Below are 22,109 nucleotides of genomic sequence, written 5' to 3' on the forward strand. Positions count from 1 at the left end.
TCAAACAATGTGGCATCCTAACAGATTATCCAGTCCACATCAGCATAGACATCCAGTGTAATTTTTTTTTCCTATTGAGGTCTGATGTGTTTTCAGAAGGTTCATTTAAATATTTTTGAACAGTTTAGAGAATAGTAGAACAAAGATGTAAACTTTGTGGGAATTTTTGTTTTATCATTTTTCTATTTTGCTCTAGTGTTTTGGAAAAAACAGCTTCACTGTAAGAAAAAACACAGGACACACAAATCTGCTGTTTTTTGGAGCATCCGCCCCAATGTTTCCTCTTGTTAATCCACGTAGCTGTCATTTTCATTTATTTTCTTTTTACATTACATTACATTTAAAAACAAAATGTTTGTGACATAAATAATATAATTTATATTTTAGATTATTTCAAAATTAATATTGGTAGAAAATATTACTACTTTATATTAAACTATAAATTATCTCCAAAACTGTTTTTAATTATTAGCTATAAAACCTCAAAATGATGTAATAAACTGCACTGAAGCTACCGTTACAGTAAATGCTGAGTAACAGAAACTTTATCGGCTACAGCACCACGCGACCCAATCGTCTTGTACGTATTGTGGAAGCTGTAGTTTCTAATACTAGGTAGCTGTATGTTATTGACATTCACGTCTTCTATTTAGAAGACTACAAATCCCAGGAGCGGCACAAAGTGGAGCGTGACTTACGCATGGCGATTCACCATGGCGGTGTACTGTTGTGTGTGACGGGCAGGTTAGCTTGAGAAAAATACGGAGTGACGCGTCTGCTGCCAGCCACGGCGGGGAGACTAAATACAGGATGGGGTCTCGAATCAAGTAAGTATATTTCTCGGTGCGTTAGTTAAAACTGTTGTGTTAGCAGTGTTCCACAGAGTCATGGAGAAGATATCGTAGAGTATGAGGCCCTGGCTTGTTGTGACACAGGCTAAAAACACTGACGGGACCTGGAAAAAAAAACAAAAAAATAAGAACCTTTTATTTATATATTTTTAATGACACTGAGGTGTACTAGTAACTCAAAGCTTTCCGCGCGGTTAGTGGTGACTGACAGTGAGTGGATATGTAGCCACTTTAAGCATGGTAACTGCATTAGATGTTTTTTTCCCCCCAAAACCGGATGCTACTTTTCAGGACTGAGAAGTGCAGCAGAGACGATGACTGCAGGCTACTCTCGTGGCATGATAGAAAAGGACAACTGATCTATAGATTGGCTTTGGTATACAGATATGGTGTATTTATGAGATTTATATCACTATAAGGACAGATTTAGTAAGAAAAGTCCCGCACTGTGTTGAGACACTATGTTAGTAGGGTTATGTGGAGGCCCTACTTTGCCTGCTTTTTAAGAACAATCCTTACAGTTTGGGCTGGATATCATCACTGATTACTATAACTAATTCAATTTCAAGATTTCAATTCGATTCAATTTAACTCAGACAGTCAGACATATTATAATTATGATCATTTATCAGTATATATCCATATACTTTAAATTTTTTATGTCTATGTATAAAACCAAAGCTGACAGTTGTGAGACTGTATCAGAGGTGTAAGCATCATAACAGATGCCTTTGTGTCAAAGTAGCTGAGGATAAAACACAGAAAAACATAAAGGAGATTTTCCTGGCCTGGCTTTTTATAGCAGATAACCAGCTTAAAAATATTCTGCAGAATGTCAAAAACAGAAGAAATCCATGAATCAACAGATAAACATTACCTGATGCTGCTGAAGTGAAGCAGAGCTAAGTTACAGAGGTTTTATTAAAGACATAGCTCAGTGTTTTGCAATTTGGCATATTTTGTAAAAGTTTACACTTATTTGGTATTGAACAGCAGAAATTAGGCTTTCTGGTCGGAGGTCATTTAAAGAAAAAAAAAAAAAAGTCGACAGCACCACACACAACGGTAGTCTGGTGCCTAGTAAGCAAGTGAATAATGCAGAAACACAAATTTTTGGTGGTAAACTGGAAGTACCCTGTGGGAATTTATGACAATATTTTTCAAATGCGAAGCGTAGTTTGATCTTCATTTGCTGCTTTTTCAGTGAATTTTGGTCGGAGGGTGACAAACCCGCAGCTTCAGAATCTGCGAGATGTCGACTTTTAGCACCCGATGAGTTGTCTGTGTTCGTGCCGCCGGGTTGCGCTTTGCATTTACATCTTTCTGTGGAATGTGTTTACCTGCTCTTTAATCATTTGGTGTTATAACTCTTTGGTGGTTTTTTGAAATAGTTTTGTGAGCTTTAAGCTGAGATTCTGGTGTTTCTGGCTAAATAAATATATTTAAAAATCAATTCAGGATTTAATGAATCGATATTGCATTATTCAAACTAAAACTGATTTGAATAGGAAAATCAATTTTTTAAACCCACCCCTTGGAATCCCTGAACTTTGGGGCGATGTGTAAAATAAAAAGACAAAAAAAAACAAGACATAATGCATGGTCTACAACTAATTTCAACTCTATTTCATTGGATAAATAATGTCATCTGATAGAAAGATTTCCACTGCTTTGCCTTGTTGACCGTGTCTGGCGATATGGATGATGAGGAACTGTAGATCTTAGACATAATTCTCAAATGCGCCAAACCCCTGTGCCTGCCCACAGTCTGTTTCACAGCGGATGTTTGTCGACTAAAGGATTAAATAAACGATTGAAATCTCTTCCTGTCAAGACCTTTGTTGAGGATAGTTCTACAAATTTTGGAAATGTTTTGAGTATGAACTCTGAAGAATAATTTAGTGAACAGTAAATGTTCATAATGGTAATTTCCTCACCATGTAAGACTCCCTGAAAAATCAAAACCTGTCACATATTTATCTCTAGCTCACTTTACCAACCTTTACCATTTATGTATTAATACAGCTACACCTATGCTACTACTTGTTGTGAAAGAAGAAAAACATACTTGACCCACCCAACTAGGTTTTTAGCCTAAGATATTCACTGTCTTCTAGGTGAGTTTCTTGTAAAAAGGTATATATGCTGCGAGACCTGCTCTACCTCCTGGCTGTAGCTCAGCAGTCACTTAACCAAAGCAATCATTAGGCTGTTTTTGGTGGAGCACCTTCTTTGCAACCATTTTCTCCCAAAGCCAGTAACCTCCAGGAACCACTGCCAGTCAGTCTGGGAATATTTCTCCCTGTGGTATCACACCCAATATGGTGGACAGATCTCGACATGTGTGCACAGACACCATGAGAAACATTAATAGTACAGTACTTACCAGAAATTCCTGCAGCTCCTTCAATTTTCGTGTAGGCCACTTTGCAGTGTCCTTTACCAGTTTTCTTCCTTCATCTTTTTGATGGATGTCTAATTCTTGGTTATATGTTTCTTGTGTTATATTTTCTTTCATTTTTGTCTGCAACATAAGTAAACATAAAGCTTTTTTACAAATATATTTTTTGGCCTTTGTTTTTGGGTTTATTAGTTGGATGCAGTGAGAACTGACGGGAAAGAGAGAGGGGAGACATGCGGCAAAGGGCCGTGGGTCAGACTCAAACCTGGGGCCAGCCGCTCTCAGCCATGCTGCATATGGTCGCATGCTCATCCAACTGAACTAAACTGGCGCCCATAAAGCTATTTTTTTTTTTTTTTTATTTGTTGCAGGGAGAACCCTGAGTCTACCTTTGAGGTGTATATGGAGGTGGCCAACCCAGGCATCCACAGTTCTGGTAAGTCCTTAAAAATTACATTTTCTTTTACATATTGATCATGGAACTAGGTGTACATTAAACAAGTAATAATGAATGTAAAATCCAATATGTTTCAATACATAGAACCCCTTAGAATTACCAGAATTTTCGAAGGCATTAATCACAAAATGTTCTCTGGTTATAGTTATAAAAATACCCTGACCAAACCAGACGTACTTAAGTAACATGGAAAATAAATCGATTTATCATCTTTATCATATCTTTATAGTTCTTGTCATCATAGTATCCACTAGAAATGTTCTAACCAACTAATTTCTTAGCTGACTTAGCAAGGAAACAAAGTTTGACTAGCTGACTAGTCTAAGACTAAGAAACACTCAGATATCTTGTTACATTTGAGAACCATTTAGTGGACAATTCCAAAAGTTGTCCAAATAAAGGCATTTGAAACCAGTAATCACATTCTTCTTGAGTCGTCCTGGTGGATGATATTGTTTGTATTGATATTGTTTTGTTGTTTGTTTTATTCACTGAATTATGGTCTATCTGGTGGAAGACAGCTGTATAACACTTAGAACATAACAGTTTGCCGGGTTTGGGCGTCAATTAAAATGTGAACAATTAGATTAAATGACTATTACATCTGGTACTGCCTAGTCACATTATTAACAGTTAGTAGTCTAGTTGACTCTTTGCACACATCCTTAGTATCCACATCCACATCTGCTCATAATACAATTTTCACTGCTGGTTATCTACCTTCCATTCCCTAACACTAGAAAAAAAAACCTCAGTTGGAATCGAGTATTTTTCTTGGGACATTTTTTTTTACCCAACCTAATGCACTTTCCCCTCCAATGTTTTATGCAGTCTGATCCCCTGGGGAACCAAAGACCTCCTCAGTTTCTCTGTACACAACTGACTTTAAACTACACAGCATTCTCTGTTCTAACACTGCCACCACAGGGTCGAACAAACAAGCCTGCCTTCTTGATTATTTTATTCAGCCAGTGATTGTTCTTCTTCTTGGTACAGCTCTCCCAGCAGACCACAGCATAGGGAATTGCATTAGCAACTACCGACTGATACAACATCTGTAGCAGCTTTCAGAGGATGTTCAGCCTCCGCAGGAAAAATAAAGTCGAGCCTACCCTTTCCAAAAGAGAAGGTGGAATAAAGCTAGCTATTTAGGCCTCCTGTCTCTTTGTGCAATCTCATACTTATTCCAAAACGTTGAGAGAAGAGCCACACCATTTGTTGCATATTACTGTGGATAGTTCTCTGGTACACTTTTTACACGTTTTGCAGCAGACAACAAACTACACTGCTTTATCATGTCAATATCTCTGTCACTACCACTTCCCTTACACTACTTTTAATAGATTTCTGGTAATGTGGAAATGTGAAATTGCTCTTTTTTTTTCTTCTTCTGTCCTATCTGTTGATGAAGTGTGCCCACACATGGAGTGGAATGGCCCAAACTTTGGGGTGTTGGTTATAGTAATTATGAAATCTTGACAACAAGTCACGGATTAGTACATAAAGGGTCCTGCGCCAGTGTACTGTTTTGTAAACTAGAGCAGGGCGATATGACCAAAAATATTTATAGCGATATACATTTGAAAATTTGCGATAACGATATAACTGACAATATAATTGACACTAGACAAAATACTTTACAACTCCACAACTTTATAGTGCAAAGAAAACTCCATCAATGTATTTTCACTTAAACAAGCAGCTGTTTTTTATGTGCATTAAAGTAATATAAAAATTTAACAGTGCAAATCCAAATTCCTTGCTGACAGTTTAACCGAAAGGCATTTCCAGTGGAAATTGGCCGACATATCCTCAGCATAACCATGTATAATATCCACAAAACTTAAAAAGAGGTTATACACACACAATACAGTAATATTATGTTGAAGCATAGTACGTATCACTCCGCGAGGCTCCTGTCTACGATAGCCGTAATGCTCCGACAATTCATCAAGCGGTGCGGGTTCGTAGCTTAGCAAAGTCGTGCTGAAACATTTGACAGATTTTGACAGATGTGTACCACATAAAATAATTTAGAGGTCAGTAAACACAACCAGAATTCATACATAAGGCACACGGGATTATAAGGGGCATTGTCGATTTTCAGAAAAATCAAAGGATTGATTTTAAGTGTGCCGTATTTTCCAAAAAACACGGTAATAAAGACGGCCTGCTAGCATGCTCTACCAAAAATAGTACTTTGTTGTGTATCTGACGGACAAAAGCTAAACCAGTTCCACACTGAAGTTGCAGCATTTTTACAAACCAATTCTGGTTCATCTGTTTCATTCAACGATCCGCTTTCGCCCTTCTCATTCTCCGTCGCTGCCATGCTTTTTCCGCCATGTGTGTATGAAAACAAAGACACTGTGCATGCACGTTTTACCCATATTCTATCACGATATTTCATTTTCTTATCGTTGCCCAACATTATACCGGTATTACTGTGAACGGTATGATATGGCTCAGCCCTATTGTAAACTTTAATTTTATTTTGTGATTATTTCATAATTTTTGGCTAGCAAGAAAAAAGTTACGTCAGTAGGAACATTTCAAGAGGTTAAGATGATGGCACCAGCTGAGTTATGGTGATATATCTCAACTCTGTCTCTAAAGCTTTTTTATCTGCAGCAAGTGACTAATTTCCTGGATACCGAGGAGAGGTTGTTGGCTGTATTTCTAAGAATTTTATCCTGTTTGCAGAGGAAATGATGAAACTGCAGTCTTCAAGATGCAATATCCATTTGTTTTTTATTTACTGTTTTAAGCAGAATGCTTATATTAGAAGTGTCATTTGTAAGGGGGATTTATACCCTTGCTTACATTGTTTCTCCCTTGTCATATGAGGGAACAGTGCAACACTCAACATGTTGCAGTAAAGCTCAAGCTCACCTCCTGGGCAGAACATACAGTGATGATCAAACCTGCTGATGAGTGCAGACATGATTTTGGTGTAGCAACAAAATAAAAAATTCCTTTTCCAACATGACTGTGCACCAATGCACAAAGCAAGGTCCGTAAGACATGAATGGGGGGAATTTGGTATGGAACACCTTGACTGGTCTTCACAGAATCCTGACCTCAACTCGACAGAACACCTTTGGGATGAATTAGAGGGCAGACTGTGAGCCAGGCCTTCTTGTCCAACATCAGTGTTTGACCTCACAAATGCCCTTCTGGAAGATTGGTCAAAAATTCCCATAAACACCTAACCTAAAAATCGTGTAAAGCTTTGCCAAAAGAGCTGAAGCTGTTATCATAGTAAACCCATTAAGAATGGAATGTCACTCAAGTTCATGCATGTGAACTGCAAATTTTTGGGTCACTTGGATTTGTTCAATTTTTTTATTTTTTATTTGTACTTTTTCTGCTTTTTTTATGTTATGAGAATAACTGTTTAAATTCAAAGTCAGTCAGGTTTCTCTTTTACAAAAGGGATGAGTGATAACTCTCAGATAATTAATTTGCATATTTTGTCTAAACATAAAAAAAGATGATGAAAGAAGTTTTTTCATAGTTTTTTTTTTTTTTCTCTTAAGGTTTAATGTCACAGCACTGTGAGTTAAGGGTGCAGAAATTAACTAAGAGAACATGTGCGTACAAGACTGAATGTGTCTGCCAGCGACTCCTCATACATATACTGAAAGTGGGGAAACCCCTAAGCCTCATGGATTGGGTCATAGTCTTTAGGGTTGTCTTGTTGAAAGGAAGCTGGTGATTTCAGTGAAGTCATTTTCTGTCTGTATGCTTCTAACAGGGCCAGAGGTTCGTCGGCAGTTTCCAGACGACTACAGAGATCAGGTCTTTTTCTTTTTTATAGTATTGTACTTTTCCACAGTTGTACATACCATGCTTTCACTTTTTCTCTTTGACAAGCATTATTTTTATGTAATTTTAATTATTATGTAGTGTCAATAATGTAAATGCCTCTATGCACACTGTTCTCTATGGATAGCTTCACATTACATGTTCCATTTGAGCCCCTCTAAATTTGTTCATGGATTAATGTACTTTATAATCCCTTTCTTTGTAATACAGGAAACTCTTAAAACTGTGTCCAAGTTCTGCTTCCCTTTCAGCATGGACAGGTATACACACATACACATCTGCACCTACATAGGGTTGATTAAATCTAAGAGAATTGAATTAAAATCATTGCTGTGGGTATTCAATGAAGTTTTTGGTGCTGGTACACTATTATTTATGTTAATGACACTATTAAATGCTATAGTATTTTGGCTCGTTTGGGCTATTAGCAAAACTATATACAGTATTTAGCCACACTAAGAACAAGAGGGGAAAAAAAGTAATGTTAGATGTTGTTGTTATAAGCTAAAGATGGGTCATTTTGAGATGTTGGTTTGGGGAAATTAAAATAATACAATGCTTTTGTTAGGTGCTGTAGTATAAATGCTAAAACAGTCCATTTTTGCCTGTTTGATTTAAATAGGTGACGATGCTTGATTGCCTTTTTCAGTAAAACATGGATGTCATATCTTGACTTGGACATAAAAGTCTCAAAATGTCTCACTCGAAACATCAAGATGAAAGTCACCTAGGATTTTGAAATTGATACCATATGTTCATCTACTAAGAATCTTAGATGAGTTTCTCAGTGACCTTGACGTCAAGCTTAGTGGTCAAGGTTTCTGAAAATCTTGTGAATGCGATAACTTGAGAACAAGGCGAAGTAGGATTTCGAAATTTTATTCCATAGGTGTATCTCTAGGAGGCTGAGGAATACCACCAGTTGCCGCCAATATCTTTTTAAAACTATTCAGACCTGATGGGAGTTCAGGAGCTGGCCTAAAGACTGTCCACTAAACTAAGCTCAAATAAAACAGCATTCATTCATTGATTGTTCTGCTTTTATTAAGTTGTATTTGGCACCATTAACAGATGTCCGTTTTATTCTATATGAAGTCGGTTTGTCTATATATTCTGTTTATTTGTGTATCTGTATCTTATGGAAAGGACTTAGTCTTGTCTTCTCCTCCTCTCTCAACCAACAGTCTTTCTGTCAACCAAGTTGGCCAGAACTTTACGTTTGTGTTGACTGACATTGAGAGCAAACAGAGGTTTGGCTTTTGCCGCCTCTCGTCAGGTGCACACACTTGCTACTGTATTCTTAGGTAAGTATGTGTATAGGTGAGTGTGGGGTGTGCGTTCATTGTATTGTGGATTTTTTGTGAAAAGCTGATATAAAACTGTTTTATTGCCAAATAAAAGAAGGTCTAGAAAAACAAATAAGCCTGACTTTTGATGAGATGTTAAATTTGGCAGTAAGATACTGTACATATTTTGTTATCTCCACTAGTGATAACAAATTGACATCAGACTGAGAATCTCGCCCGTGCATCTTCTTTAGCTTTTGAATTTTCTGTGATTATACTTTATTTGCAGTCTTTAAAAATTAGTCATCCTAGTAAGTTCAATTCAATTCAAATCAGTTTAATTTATATAGTGAAAAACCAACAGCCGTCACATCAGGGACCTTTATATTCTAAGGTAAAGACCCTATAATCATAATGAAAAAAATCAGATGACACCTCATGAGCAAGCACTTGGTGACAGTAAGAAGGAAGAATCCCTTTTAACAGGAAGAAATCCCTGACAGAAACGGAGAGGGCCATTTAGGGCAACCAGTTGGGATTGTCTGTTAAATCTAAAAAAAAATATTGTTTAGATTTAACAGCGAGCCAAGGAAGAGCAGCCAGTACAGGAGTGAAACGTCAAGTCGAATGGACCTCAGACTTGACTAAAAGCAGCTGGAAATGGGTACGTCTATAGCTGATTTAAAAGTGTTCGTTTTTTCCAGTATGGGGTGTCCGACTATTCCAGAGTCTAGCAGCTGTAACTGCAAAGCCCTAGTTGCCTTTAGTTTTTGGGTGAGGCACTGACAGAAAACTAACAGGATGTTGATCTCAGTGACCTGGAGGCAAAAGACAGAATTAAAAGTTCTGTAATATATTGTGGCACTAATCTATGAAGACGTTAAAAAACAAGTACTAAACTTTTTTTCATGTATTTAAACCTTCATAGGTAGCCAGTGCAGCTGAGCTAAAACAGGAGTAATATACTGTCTTTCCTTTGAATCAGTTAAAATTAAAGCAGCTGTATTTTGAACCATTTGCAAATTAAAGGGTGTGGAAGTGCCTAATCCTGTGTACAGGGAATTGCAGTAGTTTTTTTATATTGCCATTAACCTTGTATAATGAGCCAGAGGTATGTAGGTTCAAAACTAATTCAGATTATCCTATCCTTCAGATCCTTCAGTTTCAGATATCAAATCCTGCAGTGATTGCTATAAATGTGTGTTGTTGTTGTTGTTGTTGTTGTTTTTTTTTTTTTTTTTTTTTTTAGCTAATGCTTTAGCTACCTAATTTCTGCAACTTGATCAAAGACTTTGCTATGTCTATGATAAGCTGGGCAATCACAGCTGTTGCCAGTTACAGATAACACTTTACTCAAATACTAGCTAGTTATAACAATCACTGAAAAGAAACATAAGCATGTACTTACAGTAAGTACATGCTAAATCCATTGTGATATGTCCATCTGAGCCTACCTAGCATGGGCCCAATCGCCACTACCAGGCAATTAATGTCACATTAGTTGGCTGGGAGTAGTGGTTGAGCTCTGTCTCCTGAACAAGAGCTTCTTTTGAGTGTGAGAGAAAGCTTGAACTGCTGAGCCTGAGTACGAGGTTAATGAACCCCTGATCTACAGAGAACTGTCCATTTGACCATTTTACTGGAACTAATATTCAAATGTATGATGATGAAACTGTAATAATGAAATTGAAGCTGATGCCAAAGATACAAATGTTCTCTTGAATGTTACCACATGGTTGAATCCATGTTGTCTTCACGTGTATTAAAACAATTTTAACTTTCCATTGTCTCTAAGTGCTTGCTCATAGGGGATGATCTGATTGTTGAGGTTTTCTCTGTATTATTGTAAGGTCTTTAGCTTAGAATATAAAGCATATTGAGGAACTGTTGTTGTGATTTGTTGCTATAAAATTTTTTTTTAAATTAATTACATTTAGCTAATACAGCTAACATGTATGTACACTACCAGTCAAAAGTTTGGACACACCTTCTCATTTAATGGTTTTTCTTTATTTTTTTTTTTTACTACTTTCTACATTGTAGATACATACTGAAGACATCAAATATATGAAGCAAGTTGTATGAAATTATACAGCAAAGAAAAAATTGATAAATAACTAAATATGTATTTTCTTTTAGATTGCTCAAAGTACCCACCCTTTGTTTTGTTGATGGCGCTGCAAACCGTTGGCCTTCTCTCATTGAGCTTCATAATGACAGGTGTGTCTTGTCAGAGTTTATTTGTGGAATTACTAGCTTTCTTAATAGGGTTGCGACCATTAGTTGTGTTGTGCAGAAGTCAGGTTGCTACACGGCTGACAGCCCTATTTGACAACTGTTGGAAATCATATTATAGCAAGAACCAAGCAGCTAAGTAAAGAGAAATGACACTCCATCACTACTTTAAGAACTGAAGGTCATTCAATACGGAAAATTGCTAAAACTTTGAATATGCCCCCAAGTGCAGTCACGAAAACCATCGAGTGATTTGAAAAAAAAAAAAAAACTGGCTCACATGAGCACTCCCCCAGGAAAGGAAGACCAAGAGTCACCTCTTCTGCTGATGATAAATTCAGTGGAGTCACCAGCCTCAGAAATTGCAAGTTAAAAGCATCTCAGATTAGAGCCCATATAAATGCCACACAGAGTTCCAGTAGCAGACACATCTCTACATCAACTGTTCAGAGGAGACTGGGGAATCAGGCCTTTATGGTCAAATAGCTGCTAAGAAACCACTACTAAGAAAAGCAACAAGTAGAAGAGATTTGTTTGGGCCATATTTGAGATCTTTGGTTCCACACTTTGTGTAAGATAGAAAAGGTGAGCAAATAGTCTCTATATGCATGGTTCCCACCATGAAGCATGGAGGAGGAGGTGTGATGGTGTGGGGCATGCTCTGCTGGTGACACTGTTGGGGATTTAATTTTTATGTACAAAACTGAAGGCACGCTGAACAAGCATGGCTACCACAGGATCCTGCAGCAACATGCCATCCCATCCGGTTTTGCGTTTAGTTGGACCACCATTTACTTTTCAACAGGGCAATGACCCCAAACACACCTCCAGACTGTATAAGGGCTATTTGACCAAGAAGAAGAGTGATGGAGTGCTGTGCCAGATGACTAAACCCAATCAAGATGGTTTAGGATGGACTGCAGAGTGAAGGGAAAAGGCCCAGCAAGCAAAGGGTGGCTATTTTGAAGAGTCTAAAATATATGTTTTGAGTTGTTTCACACTTTGTTTATTACATAATTCCATGTGTTTAATTCATAGTGTTGATGCCTTCAGTGAGAATCTACAATGTAAAGAGTCCTGAAAATAAAGAAAAACCATTAAATGAAAAAGTGTGTCGAAATGTTTGACTGGTAGCATATATTACTTGGTCTCTTCTCATATTCATTATTGTTTGATTACATGGTCTCAATGCTTTAAAACCATTGCAGGCTCTATATAACTATGAAAACCTTTGAATAAAACGCTTTTGTTGTAACATTATCACCATTGTTAATTTTTTTCAAAGGCACCTTATACTTCTTCTTTTTTTTTTTTTTGAGTACATGAATTACCACATTGTTTGGAATATTTTACCCAATATACCTTCTTTGGCACTTAGTCATTACTATTGTTTTTTTGTTTTATTTTTGGTCAGTCTACATTTTTGTGGTTTCCTGTGTTTCACTTTATTTCTGCCATTGCTGAATGAACTCCACTCTACCTTTTTTAAAAATAGATGATTTCCATCTTGTTTGAATTGTGCTAATTAAAAACTGGTTTTGTGACTTTGTAGCTACCTTCCCTGGTTCGAAGTCTTCTACAAGCTGCTTAATATCCTTGCAGATTACACTGTCAAAGGACAGGTGAGAAATGACACACAATTCATCTTGAAATTGGATTTCTTCACCTCAGTTAGGAATTCATTGGCCAGTCTCTTCATTAGCCAATGCATGCATGTCAGATCTTCTGTCCATTTTACTTTTAGCATCAGATATGATCATTGTTTATTGGCCCTGGCTTGCTGGGGCTTTCAAATGTAGCTGCAGTTTTGGGACTTTTTCTGAGACTCTAGCTACACCATAACAGGTTATCGGTTCAGGCTGTGCTATTTGTATTTATTCGCATGAGGACATGCTATCCATGCATTTAGCGTGTTCTGATTAATTTTTTTATTAATTATTTTCATTTATTTATTTTTTTAGGAAAGCCAGTGGCAAGAGCTCCTGTTGTTACTGTATACGCTGCCCATCCCTGAACCTTGTGTCCCCATTCACCTTGGTGTGGTGAGTCTGACTCAACACATCACATCTAACTAAACTCGTAATTACACTGGAAAACACATATTACCTTTCCTTCATACAGAGGAAGTAATGGAATAATGGAATCACCCATACAAAATCCTGAAACAAGTTTAATTTTTAGCTTTAAAGTGTGACGCTCTCCTGGATTACTACACTAGGTGTTATTATGAATCATCATGCAGGGAATGCTGCTTAGATTTTCTACATTCTTTATTCACACTGTGAAGCACTCAGACACTTGTTGTCTGTCTCTCTCTAGCATTCCTATTTCATTGTGCCTGACACAAAGGAACTTCCCAGCATACCTGAGAATGTGAGTGTTTACTTTTCCTTTATGCTGAAAACATTAAGTCAAATCTCAAAGCTGCTTTACATTTTGTCAAACAGAAGCCCACCGTTTTGACAGCTGACTCGTATCTCAACTATGACTTTGAAATGAGAGACTTTAGACAGGTTTTTGAGTGCACATGAATATGTGCTTATGTATTTTTTCTTATGGACATGAAAATCTTTTGACTTTTGAGGTCATCCCATGCTATGTGTGTAGATAGACCTACTGAATGGTAAAGTTCCACCCATAGACACAGTAATATCTGCTGTACATTAACAGGGTTACTGCAAATAAATAGTTGACGTACTCTTCTGTAAGAGCAGAAATATAGAAGTGCTCTAGGCTGTCAGGATCAAAAATTATAATGAATAAAAATAGCTTCAGATATTTGATCTCACCTCTTGACAGCTTATGTCAAAATAACTACCCAACATGAAAGAATTTGAATTTCATTGATCACTGGGACATAAAACTAAATGTATAGACTCAAAATGTTTTTGGGTTTTTTTGGGGTTTTTTTGAAGGCTGCTGACTTTGCACTAGATTAAGTTATTACTTGGCAGTTAACTGTTACACATTATTACTGTTACAAATTTCTCCCATAGGTCCTGAGTGTTGTGTTTCTGGGAAAGACAAGTTTTTGGTCACATCGAAGCAGTACCTTCTGTCTTCAAGCCAATTTAAAAAGTCATCAACTATGTCCCACTTGTAATGAAAATGACAAAAAAAAATCACTGGATTAGATTGTTTCTAGTCCAGATCAGCTACTGTAACTTCGATTGGGAGTGCTATAGGGAGTGCATAAATAATGTGCCAAAACATATGTACATTGTGCAGTTAACATGACTGCCATATTGCACTGCATTTATCAAATGAAATGCACAATATGGAGTTTCACAGGTTGACATTATGTGATTCTCACTGGTCTTTACTGTCACAACTAACTCTTGTTTTTTCTCTTATTTTGTTTGATCCTTGCAGAGAAACCTAACAGAGTACTTTGTAGCAGTAGATGTCAATAACATGCTTCATCTGTATGCTAGTATGCTTTATGAACGTCGAATCCTCATCTGCTGTAGCAAACTTAGCACTGTAAGTAGAGTCCACTTCCTCTTTCTTCTCTCTGTTAATGCTCTGCCAGTTTGATAAGATAAGATAACCTTTATTAGTCCCACACGTGGGAAATTTGAAATTTGTTGGGCCTTGAATATTTCAGTAATTTGTTAATGACCATGAAGAGATTTTCTTTAAACTGTCATTTTGAAACAATTCCCTTAAAGTGGCCACAGATATCATTTCACCCCATATTTAGAACACTGGTAGTAAACAGGCAAGTGTTGTTACTGAACGATGGAAAATAATGTGCTATATGATCAAATGCAAAAGCCAATGAAGATCTCTTTGGTTTTATTTTGTTTATTTCACTTTCAGTTTTGCTTTTTTGTTTCCCTTTGACATCCAGCCACCTTTAATGTAGCTGTAATATAGATTTTGACATTTTTCCATTTGTTTTCCTATTTTTAATTTTCAACCACATCCCTGTTGTTCCAACTACCTGAATGAAAGATATAGGTAGCTATCAAGGAAAACAAAATCACTGTTCTCCTTTGCTCCACCTCCGAAAATGTTTCCACCCAACCCAGTTCTTTGTTTGTTTTAAATTCTTTGTACAATAAATTGAACATATTTAAAGACCCTATACCAAATTTTAATCTCGTAGTTTTACAGTCCCTCAAAGTAGAGAGTGGTGGGTCACGTTTAAGTGAGTATTTGAGCATTTTTTTAATCCCTCAAATAGACAGAACAAGAACTTAATCTTTCTTGACTGTTTTTACAATTCAGAGATATCCTATTTGTCACTGGATAAAAAGTGTAGTAAACAGTGGACAGGTTGTGAATTCATCTTTATAAAAATAAACCTAATTGTCCATTGAGGACATATGAAACCACATTGACCAAAACAATTAACTTGGAGATTACAGCCTGAGTCATTAATATGTCTCTATATTATAGGTCTGAAAATTTCAAGGCTTCAGTCTGAAGTTCTGAAGACTTGAACTGTATTTTCACAGTTGCTGTCTGAATGTAAAACGGATTGATACTGTACCCTAGGGCAGTGGTTCCCAAACTTTTTTTTGCTAGGTCCCCCTTTGTTTTACAAGAAAAATGTTGCCCCCCCCCCCCCCCCTGCGCGCGCGCACATGCATGCACGCACGCACGCACGCACGCACACACGCGCACACACACACACACACCCATATTTTGCTCCATTGCGGTTTATTTTACACTTCAAACATTTAGTAAACAATTAAGCAAATACAAGTAATCTGCAATAAATTACAGGTAGTAAGAAAATAAACTACTAACTTTTTTACGCTGCGTCAGCACCTACACGGGTATTTTTGAAAACGCAGCTGTTTCGTCCACACGTAAACGGCGTTTCGAATCACCGAAAACTGAGATTTTTTTAAAACTCCTTTTTTGCGTTTACGTGTGGACGAGGAATACAGAGTTGGTCACGCAACGTCAAAGGTTTGTGCCTTTTTTCATGTCAGCTGTGCGCCACGTTATTGTTTACATGAGATGAATTGCAGAATGGCAGATAGAGACAAAATACTGTTAATCTGACTATCTGCAGGTTTTACACGCTTACATACACACACAGTTACTGTCCCTCCATTTAGAAAGGCAGAGGCATCACAATGTGCTTATTTTACGTGTAGTTGTTTTTTCCTGTGTAATAATATTCAACATTGCTGTCAACACATTTTTCAAAAAATGCCTCTCTGTGCAAAATGGGTTTAAAAACATCAAAAAATGTGGGATACTGTTTGTCCGTGATTTAGACAGGGGGAACAAATCGTGGCAGGATCAGCCTGATATTATTTGTATCCCGCTGTAACTTTTCTGTATAAAGAGCTAACCTCTCCAAAATGTCAGGAGTAGTTAGTCATTGCAAGAAGTGTTTGTGAACTAAAAATCAAGAATGTGGGATACTGTTTGTCTGTGATTTGGAGAGCCCAGCTCCCGACGCAGGGGAAACCAATTCTGCAGGGGAGACCTACCTCGGCACTTGTGCAGGTGAAACCAAAGAGAAGATATGCTTCACCATATTTTCTAGTCTTTGGGTCGGAAGGAAGTTGGTTTGCTTCACCTCCCGCTTTGCGTTTGTGTGGGAGCCCCGTGCTAGCAGTGTCCAAGCATTGTTTATTTTTTTTTGTTTATTTTTTTCCCTTTTCATACCCCCCCCCCCCCCCCCCCCCCCCCCCTGCAATGGCTCTGGGAAGGCCCCACACTTTGGGAAGGTCTGCCCTAGGGTATCGTCTTCACAGCGCACTCATCCTAGACCCTATTCTATCTTTCTGGAAGTTAATGGGACCATAGTTTAATTTTGTGTTGGTTACTTCCCATCTAGACCAGCACTTTGGTCTATATGGTCACTTTGGAACCAGTTTTTCTGGTGCAGTTTGCATATTGTCTAAAAAACAAAACATCTCTTTGGGTGTTTCACAGTTAACAGCTTGTGTCCATGGGTCTGCAGCCATGTTATTTCCAATGCACTGGCAACATGTTTACATCCCTGTCTTGCCTCAGCATCTGTTAGACTACTGTTGGTGAGTGTACTGGGCATCATCTACACTCCAGATTCTCTACATGGTAAAACACATGGTGCCAAGGCACACTCAAATGCGATCTGCAGAATATAATTTATATGTAAAGTATAGTTCATATTTCAATAAGACACCTTCATGTTTTTGGGCTGACTCCTTTTTTTAATCGATTAATTAATTTCCTCAATGTTTACCTTTTGTCTTGATAAATTTGAATGATCTTGCAATCAGCAAAATAATTGCAGCATCTCTTGCACATTGTTTCTGGAGTTGAATGAGAAAAAATATCTTAATAGGTTGTGGAAGTGCCTGCCAACTAGACTGAAAAGCAGTGTTAAGATTACACAACCAAGCTATTAGCTCATTTATAGCTATGTGTGGCTTTTTTCCCCCCCAGTGCCCCGATGCCTTACCTCATTGGAGTCCACTCCAGCCTAATGGAGGTAGGTGTGTTCAACTGGCATTTAGTAGAAAAAGTTAATTGTTTTCAGTCATTCTTTCTCTGGTACGGACTAGTTGTTTGAACGTTTGGCGTCTATACAGAAATCTTTGTGTATTTTGACACTTGATATTATGCCATGTCTTCTCTCTACTGCATGTAGAAAGTTCGAGGGATGGCTCTGGATGATGTGGTGGTCCTTAATGTAGATACAAACATGCTTGAAAGCCCCTATGATGACCTCCAAAGCCTTCCCAATGATGTGGTAAGGAACTATAGGACTGCTATCCTGTTGAGAAACAGTTTTATAAAAATTGAGCAACCATTCCAGGTTGAAAGTGTTTTCTAATAACTAAATTTTATACCTTAAGGTTTCTGCTTTGAAAAGTCGACTGAAGAAGGTTTCAGCAACAACAGGAGACTGTGTGGCTCGAGCCTTCCTCAAGAGTCAGGCAGCTCTGTTCGGCAGCTACAGGAGTGCGCTGCAGATTGAGTCGGTCAGTGCACGAACTAGATCACACCCATGAATGGAGCAAAGATATAATATGTGAAGCACTCAAACTGCTGCAATCTAAACTGTTAGTTTAAGTAACAGGACCATTCAAGTAAGGTCAACGTTCAAGGTATTTCTTGCACATATTAAATCAAATGAAAGCTGTTGCTTACCAAACTGGACGGTGCACTGCAAATTGCAGTCAGCATGTCTGCTTTGGTTGTGAGGCAGGAAGTGCTGATCTGTTGAAGCCATCATCTATTGTGCTCTATTACCACAATTCACTGTGGCTACAAGTAGATAAAGTGCAGTCTCCATTTTAACCCAGTGGACTGAGGAATATGAACATGTGGTACTCATGATAATTATTTAAAAAAAAAAAAATGAGGCGGAAGAACGAAAGTCCTCATCATCATAGACAGTATAGAAGTTTGATATAAAATATAATTGTTTTATAGTGTCTATGGTCATCATTTACCTAACTTTAACTTCAGATTTTATTTTTTTTCTTTTATTTTTTGTCAAGATGTTATACAAGCTTGTACACATTATATACATCTTATATGTGATTAGATTTCTCCAAGCATATTAAAATATGCAAAACGTCATACGAACACAAGAACAGAAAGCAAAAAAAAAAAGGGAGGGGTGCTGTGACTAAATCAAATAATAATAAATATCAAATCTTTTCAACTTAGTCACAGCATCTAGCAAGAAGGGAAAAGAAAACCAAGATCTCAGTTTGCTGGGGGATAGGTTAAGAGGTGTCATTGGAACTCCAAATATGGCAATTAGAGGGTCTCTTCTGATCTGGATTTCAAAAAGTCCTGAAAGTACAGAAAAGAAATCACTCCAGAATCTGTGCAAACTTGGATAGAAGAAAATCATATGACTTAGGTTACAATGTGAGGTTTGACATCTGTCACACTGATCTAGAACTGAAGGAAAGATTTTAGATAAATGGGAATTTGAAAAATTGGCTGTTTAAAACTTCAAACTGTACAAGCCATAACATAGCACATGGTGTACTTGAAAGTATGGCGAGAATCATGTTATCCCACCACGATTCAAACACTTCAGCACCTAATTGACGCTCCCACGCAGTTCGGATTTTACTTGATGAGTCAGATTCAGTCGCCATAAGTGTATGATATATATTAGATAGAGTTAATTTCTGATTAGGCCTAAGAACCAGAAGGTCAACACATGGTGGGTCAGCAGGGAGAATTTGGAAAATTTGGAAACAGTGATGAAATACAGTGTCTAATTTAAAAGCAGAGAAACAAGTGAGAAGGAGGCAGGTTAAATTTTGGGGACAGCTCTGAAAAGCTAAGAAAGACATTCTCTTTGTGAAGGGCTTGCATGGTTTTTATGCCTCTTTTATGCCAGATCAAATAAGCGGCATAGGTGGTGGCAAGGGGGAAATGATGATTTCTTAACAACAGTATTCTGCTAGAGGAAGATATGAATTTATAATGAGATCTAAACTGAGACCAAATCTTAAGTGTAGAGAGCACTATGGGATTTAAAGTAACAGAAGATTTAGAAGAAGTTTAATAATAGATAAGAGAGGTGGGTGAAAAAGGTGGAAAAATTGAATTTCAAGTTTACACCAAATCAGATCCGGTGAATTTAGGCAGTAAGTGAATTTACGTTTAAGTATGTGAAGACCAGTAATACATAAAAAATTTTGGTAGGGAAAGATCCCCATTAGAGGTGAACTTTTGCAATAGAGAGAGCCCTTCCACAGAAAAGAAGAAACCATCTGGTCTAAGGACTTAAAAAACTGTTTGGACAGAAATAGGGGAATATTATTTCCCCTGACATAAAAAGAGAAACCTGGGTAGCACATTCATTTTGATAACATTAGTCCTGCCTATTGGTGACAAAGGGATAGCAGGGGGCTCTAATTTTCAGAAAACTGTGAAGGCAAAGTACGTGTAATATTAATTCCAAGCACTTAAACCCTGAGGGGCTGAGCTCGAAAGGAATGTCAGATGTCAGTCACCATAGGATGGACTAAATTTGGTTTCTTTGCTCCTTTATGTAAGACACTACTTTATAAATGCAGTGATGTGAAAAAGAAAACAATGTGATTATGGCATGATGTGAAACTTTTTTTTCCACATCCCTGAGTTATGCACTATTATAAAGTACTGTGACAGTTGGTATTTTTTTCTGCATTTTAGGAAGAACGTATAACATTTAATGAAGAAACCTTTCTAAACCATCGGTCGAGTGCCATGAGACAGTTCCTTCAGAATGCCATTCAGCTGCAGTTCTTCAAACAGGTATTTATATGCTTACACCCCTCACTGTGTCTCTGTGCCTAACACTAAACATTAGCCTACTAACCTTTACCTGTACTGGCACAATGTCTTCACTGTGAAAGTGTAAAGATAAAATAAGAATAAATACATTTTACTATAAAAGGCCACACGCACACACACAAGCTTCCTTTTGCTGGCTCATGTGTTTTGGTTTGACCTGCAGTTCATTGACGGCCGCTTAGACCTGCTGAACTCAGGCGAAGGTTTTAGTGACATCTTTGAGGAGGAGATCAACATGAGTGAATATGCAGGTCAGTATTCACACTGGAATACTATTTATGCTCTGTAATAGGATATGAAATTTCCTCATCTAGTATCCAGTATTCCACCTGCTTGATGCTGTGTATTTTTGTTTCTCCCCCACAGGCAGTGACAAAACCTACCACCAGTGGTTGTTCACTGTAAAGGTAAGCACATCTGAATACTAAGATTAGTTTCTTAACCAAGTTGTATCCATAAAATCAAAGGGGTTAAGAGGGTAATCCCTCAACCTGCACTGCACTCTACAGCTGTAGATATTATTGAAACATGTAAACATATGTCATCTCAATTATCTTGTTTTGTTAGAAGGAAAAAGAAGCATTCAAGAAGTTTTTAAATTATATATTTTACTTATAGTCAAAAGCATATAAATCAAGAGTAAAATTTTACCCATCTGTTGACAACAGCTGTTTGCTAAGATAGAAATCATGGAAATTTTGAAAATTCAGCATCTAATGGAATTAATTTTAAAAAATAAATGGCTCTAGAGGGTTGAACATGTAGGTTTTTTGGCAATTGTATCAATTTTTGAAATATTGTTTCAGTTATCTGCTATGCTGTTAGGTCATGGTCTCACACACCAGCACAAATCTCTGTCGAAACGTGTGAAAAACACTGCATCAGGGGTGTCAAACTCAAATACACAGTGGGCCAAAATTCAAAACTGGAACAAAGTTGTGGGCTAACATTAACATTTATTGAAAAAAAAATCTTCCTCCAGATATAAGAATGAATCTTTTCTTATGGACTCAAATAAGTTTTGCTTGAAAACTGAATATGGAACAAGCAAAGCTTAATACTAAACAATATATATATATATTAGCTGTATAATACCAGTAGGCCAGCTCTAATAGTAATTTGGTATGGCTTCGCGGGCCAAATGTAATTAGGCTGCGGGCCAAATTTGGCCCGCGGGCCAGAGTTTGACACCTATGCACTACATATATCCCATGAGTCAATAACTTGCATAGCCACTTTTAGCAGTAACTTGAAATAATTGTTTTCTGTATAAAATTTTCAGCCTCTCTCTTTTGGAATTTGTGCCCATTTTTTTGTGCAACATTCCAGGTTTTATTTACACAGAGTGCTTTAGTCAGGTTGAGGCCTGGACTTTGACTAGTGCAGCAACTTCATTCTTTCCTTTTACAGTCATGCCGTTGTAGATTTGGTGGTGTACTTGGGATCATTGTCATATTGGATAACCAAGTCAGTTCACTTTTATTTATATAGCATCAATTCACGACACCAGTGGCATCAAGGTGTTTTATATTATAAGGCAAAGACCCTGCAATAATACAGAGAAAACTGAGAGAAACTCAACAATTAGAACCCTCCCCCTCGAGCAAGCACTTTGGTGACAGTGGGAAAGAAAAACTCCCCTTTAACAGGAAGAGATCTTCAGCAGAACCAGGCTCAGGGAGGGGTGGCCATCTGCCAAGACCACTTGGGGGTGAGATGATGAAGACAGGACAGAGACATGCTGTGGAAGAGAGCCGGAGATTAATAATATTTAATGATTAAATGCG

The 22,109-nt window shown here is 37.5% G+C and overlaps 1 protein-coding gene across 2 annotated transcripts in view; it reads left to right on the forward strand.

Annotated features, from left to right (window-relative positions):
* The first annotated feature begins 667 nt into the window (after window positions 1–667).
* The window catches only part of dennd1a (DENN/MADD domain containing 1A), a 43,143-nt gene continuing 21,701 nt past the window's right edge, over window positions 668–22,109 (forward strand). Inside the window, exons 1-16 of one of the 2 annotated variants that reach the window (XM_040048644.1) lie at window positions 668–827; window positions 3,624–3,688; window positions 7,467–7,510; window positions 7,748–7,797; window positions 8,722–8,841; window positions 12,611–12,680; window positions 13,020–13,100; window positions 13,378–13,431; window positions 14,431–14,541; window positions 16,963–17,063; window positions 17,458–17,503; window positions 17,663–17,764; window positions 17,871–17,996; window positions 20,182–20,283; window positions 20,486–20,573; window positions 20,689–20,729. In XM_040048644.1, coding sequence (XP_039904578.1) covers window positions 811–827; window positions 3,624–3,688; window positions 7,467–7,510; window positions 7,748–7,797; window positions 8,722–8,841; window positions 12,611–12,680; window positions 13,020–13,100; window positions 13,378–13,431; window positions 14,431–14,541; window positions 16,963–17,063; window positions 17,458–17,503; window positions 17,663–17,764; window positions 17,871–17,996; window positions 20,182–20,283; window positions 20,486–20,573; window positions 20,689–20,729 — 1,218 coding nt within the window. In that variant the 5' untranslated portion in view covers window positions 668–810. The remainder of the gene's footprint in view (window positions 828–3,623; window positions 3,689–7,466; window positions 7,511–7,747; window positions 7,798–8,721; window positions 8,842–12,610; window positions 12,681–13,019; window positions 13,101–13,377; window positions 13,432–14,430; window positions 14,542–16,962; window positions 17,064–17,457; window positions 17,504–17,662; window positions 17,765–17,870; window positions 17,997–20,181; window positions 20,284–20,485; window positions 20,574–20,688; window positions 20,730–22,109) is intronic. The other variant, XM_040048645.1, reaches the window with a different exon arrangement.

Source organism: Simochromis diagramma, unplaced genomic scaffold, assembly GCF_900408965.1.
Source record: "Simochromis diagramma unplaced genomic scaffold, fSimDia1.1 OVJJ01000683.1, whole genome shotgun sequence".
In the NCBI taxonomy this organism is placed as follows: domain Eukaryota; kingdom Metazoa; phylum Chordata; class Actinopteri; order Cichliformes; family Cichlidae; genus Simochromis; species Simochromis diagramma.